This window comes from Alligator sinensis, unplaced genomic scaffold (assembly GCF_000455745.1).
Source record: "Alligator sinensis unplaced genomic scaffold, ASM45574v1 scaffold1153_1, whole genome shotgun sequence".
Taxonomy (NCBI): Eukaryota; Metazoa; Chordata; order Crocodylia; family Alligatoridae; genus Alligator; species Alligator sinensis.
In genome coordinates this window covers 1,066,606-1,070,758 of record NW_005842549.1, presented here as the reverse complement: position 1 = coordinate 1,070,758, position 4,153 = coordinate 1,066,606, and the positions used below count along the sequence as shown (strand labels likewise).

The 4,153-nt window shown below is 42.0% G+C and overlaps 1 protein-coding gene across 1 annotated transcript in view; it reads right to left on the bottom strand.

Moving 5' to 3' along the window:
- LOC102374174 (rho GTPase-activating protein 32-like) overlaps positions 1 to 4,153 on the bottom strand; it is a gene marked incomplete at its 3' end in the record, with an annotated part of 358,420 nt that overhangs the window by 6,283 nt on the left and 347,984 nt on the right. Inside the window, exon 8 of the mRNA XM_025213809.1 lies at positions 2,034 to 2,171. Coding sequence (XP_025069594.1) covers positions 2,034 to 2,171 — 138 coding nt within the window. The remainder of the gene's footprint in view (positions 1 to 2,033; positions 2,172 to 4,153) is intronic.

Below are 4,153 nucleotides of genomic sequence, written 5' to 3'. Positions count from 1 at the left end.
AGCAGGCAGGGAATGGGGACTGGCAGGGGTCCCCTCATTGTCCCCTCCTCCATTCCCTACTTACCAGCTCGGAGTTGGCTCCAGCTCCCTGCTGCAGCCACCAGGGACTGCCCAAATCATCAAAGCTCTCTGAATCTCTTCCAAAGACAGAAAGCTTTGAATCTATTTGGACCTTTTTACTGGTCCCCTGATTCGATTTGGATTTGGAGATTCGGCCACCAAATTGGGCCAAATCTCCTCCAAATCAAATCAGCACCTGAAGCTTTGCACAGCCCTAACCGTGCTCCAAAATGCAGATCTCAGAAAAAGTCTTACAATGAAGTCAATGTCAATGCTCCATTAGGATCAACAGAACTGCAATTTAGCTTGGTCCTGTATTGTCTTCAAGATGAAAGTCCTTGAAGTTGGAAGCTGAGCCCTCTGGGTAGCTCCAAGACCATGTGGAGTTTCAGTGAAGTTGCTAGGGCTCTGGGGGAAAGGAGGCGTCTAAATTCACATGGACAGGTGCCCTCATGCCAAGACTAGATCCTGTGGCTGTTTCTCAGAGCAAACTCCACCTGACTCCAGTTTGAACTGTCAAAGGTATAGTTTGATATTTTAGAGAAAGGCACATAAATGCAACACAATTCAAGTAGATTCCACAGTATTTTATGACAGTTCAGTTTTCAACAGGTGCAGTATCATCTACTCCCTCGCCCGCTCACTATCCCACAGCAACCCTTCAAGGCTCTGAGCTACTTCAAAAAATGCACAAATTCCACTGCTAGCAACGCTTGTGAAAAATAACAAGTCTCCACAAGCCAGCAGAGCCAATGCTCCAGGATGAGACTGCCACAAAATTAACCTTGGAGCATGTTATCCTATCGCTCTTTTAATTCCTCCATGTCCTTGTTAAATTTAGAAGATTAATATTTTCAGTCACACATCTTGTAGGCAGGTGACCACTGACCTCCAGGCACAATGAGTCAGGATTTTTTGACACCCATACTACTGCAGTGAGGGACATGTGTGCGGCCACCGGACCCACTGGGAAGTGACCTATGAAATGAAGCCACGGGTACTGTCCACCATGGTAATGCACGCTCCTCCCACAGACGCAGTGAGTTTTAACAGAGGATGCTTTGTTACGTCCTCTCTCTCGGTTCAAACAGCCTTCTGCAATTACACATTATGCTACTTTCCCCTTACAGTCTTCTGAAGCGATGCAGCAAAGATGCACCTGCTTTGTCCAGATTATTTTGGATATAATAAAGCCTTTAAATTATAAATAAAGCAGGAAGTTTGAAATAAAGCAAGAGGAACATTACTGCTTTCATAAGCAGCCAAGCTGAAAGTATTCTTTTAACCAACCAGATTTCAGGTACAGGCAGTTCAACAAGTAATGAAAAATATCTTTACACACTGACACATAAGGACCTTGTCTTTTTAAATACATTTTCTGCAGCTCCTTTTAAGAACGCTTGACCAAACACTAGCTCTAACACTCATTTGAATGTATAATTAAGCTCACTGGAACACAAATGCTTTATATTTTCATTTCTTTTCTTCTCCTGTTTTCTTTACAAACTCTGGAACAATTTTAAGCATATAAATTTTATGCTTACGCTTACAATTTTCTCTCCTTTAAATTACTCTAGTCCTTTAAACCACAGAGCATTCAGAGAGAGCTGTCATTGTTAAAGTCAAGTCAGCAAATATCCACGTCACTGAAAATGTTTCCAATGATACAATAATATTTTGATCTAAATAGCTGACAGTACAGCATGGATTTTCCTGTTTCTCTGATTTCTCAACAACTGTTTTGCATTTAGCAGTGCTGCAGTTTCTACTGATTTGCTCAGCACTTTCCTTTGAGCCCTTCAAGTCAAGGGTAGGAGGAATATGCAGCTTCTATTACTCCTAATCAACTCCCCAAATCTAATTCAGAATCCATAAAAACTCTGCTGTTTAATGGTGTGAAAAACCTTCTGAGCATTTGCAGGTAGTTCGGAGTCTGATCACTACTTTAGCTGCTGACAGTGTTTGCATTTTACCTCTGGACTGTCCTTCAGGGCATCGGAGCGGGGTAGCTCTGAGAGCTGGGAGAAGCGCCGGTCATAAATACACAGGTGGAGATGTTTGTCGAGTACTCTGAAATCTTCATAACTCCGCTTTACAATCCAGCTTCTGCCCTGCAGAGGGAGAGAGAAAAGCACCACGTCTTCATATATTCACCACCAACTCAGACCACTCTGATGAGCAGTGTAAAATGACAATCCTACCAGAAGCAATTCATCCTTTGCTGCCAATCTTCCCTTACGAAACACTTGAGTGTAAATACTGGAAGCCCAGTTCTTATTTTTATTTTAAACTTCAGCTTGTAAACAGTTTAAAATGCAATGATTCAACCTCATCCCTGGCATTAGCCCCTCAGATTTAATAAAGTTACACGGGGACTTGATCTGACCCACTAATTCTAAAAGATGATGTGTGTAAAAGCCTGTTTGTTCTGCCTATCCTACAAGGGTTTCATACCTTGCTCACCCCCAGAGTACCTCTGCATCCAGGTAAATTAAAATAAGATGTTGCAAGCTGTAGAGCTTAGCCTTAGTGGCTTCAAATGGGACTTTACATGGACACAAAACACAACCAGCAGGTCTGGAGTCCGTACCATTGGTAGTAGACATTCAAGAGGAAGGTCATCAGTGGAAGATAACTTGGCATTCACTGAGAAACTGCTTCTGAGTATATCATTTTCCCAATTTAAAATATGGTCAAAAATACATTTCATGCTGTTGCTGCCTTGGGAGACACAGAAGCAAAATCTTACCCTAGCAACAAAGTGCAATTTATTTTTGTGAAGCTTTTAATACACAGACACCATGTTCCAATTGCTTCCCAGCCTATTATAATCAATAAAAACTGTTGCACTAATACAGCAGTTTACAGTTTCAAAGTACTTTATGAACAGTAATTAATCCTTTCAGCTCCCCTCTGAGGGAGGCAAGATGATGATCTCTCTGTTTTATAGAGAAGGAAACTGAAGCAGGGACTAAGGACCTCCACAAAGCATTTCCATCTTCCCTTTCCAAGCCAAGATGCTTTTTCAGCCTGACTTTCCTAACAAAGAGTGGCATGAGCATTTTTTTTTAAATCCCACCAACACAGAGCACTCTACACCCAGTGGGGAGAAAATGAGACAATGAATCAAGCACGACACGTTAGTCATGTTGCTTAATATGCAACTGAGAGGGGCTCCCATGCTGAGCGCCTGAACAGAACAGCACCATAGAGATGGGGAGTGAATTTGCTCCATATCACATACAGCAATGTTACTGCAGAGCCAGGGATCCGAATTCAAGAAATGACATGAAACGGCCAATACGCACAACCGCGACACATGGTATATAATAGGTGAAGTGGAATGCGAGAGCCAGTGGCAACCACAACACTAAAACTTGTCGCCTTGTTTTCAAATATTTTAAGACGTGCATTTGTAGGTCTGCTAGAGTCTGCTGTCCAAGCTCTGGCCGATGGGTCTAATATAGCCCATGATGGTCTGGACTCCACATTGTGGCTTCCTAACCCCTGGCACAAAGGTGCAGTCTGCAGACACTGCTGGTCCCATCACACAATGTTCTGCTAAGATCCAAGCAATTGCTTGCTCAGGCCAAGCCAAGCTACAAAGCTGCCAGCTGAGATCTTCAGGCCCAGCAGCTCTCTATTAAAAATTAAGCTGGCCGAAACAAAATGGAAAGTGGATAAAAAATACAAACTTCCTACCACATTTGTGCCCAGTTCCCCACAGTTTCTTGCAGAAATAAATCAAACTTGTTTCTATTTATGGCTGCGCTCTATGTCAGGAGTGACATAAGAAGCTCTTATTTCCTCAGAGACCCTGTTTGATTATTAAAATCTCTGTTTGCACACTATTGTGCAAGCTTAGGATGATGCCCATTCTTCAATGTGGGAATTTGCTTAATTTTTTCAGCAACTTAATTTGCTATTTTTAACTGCTAAATCCAAATGTTATTTACCAAAGAAGTGCCAGCAATCACTTTGGGGTCAGTTAATACACAAAGTTTCTACAGAAGCTGTAAATTCAGCTCTGTAATCTCCTCAACAGCACTAGCTATTTTCTGTCTAATTCATATATACATATATATATATATAT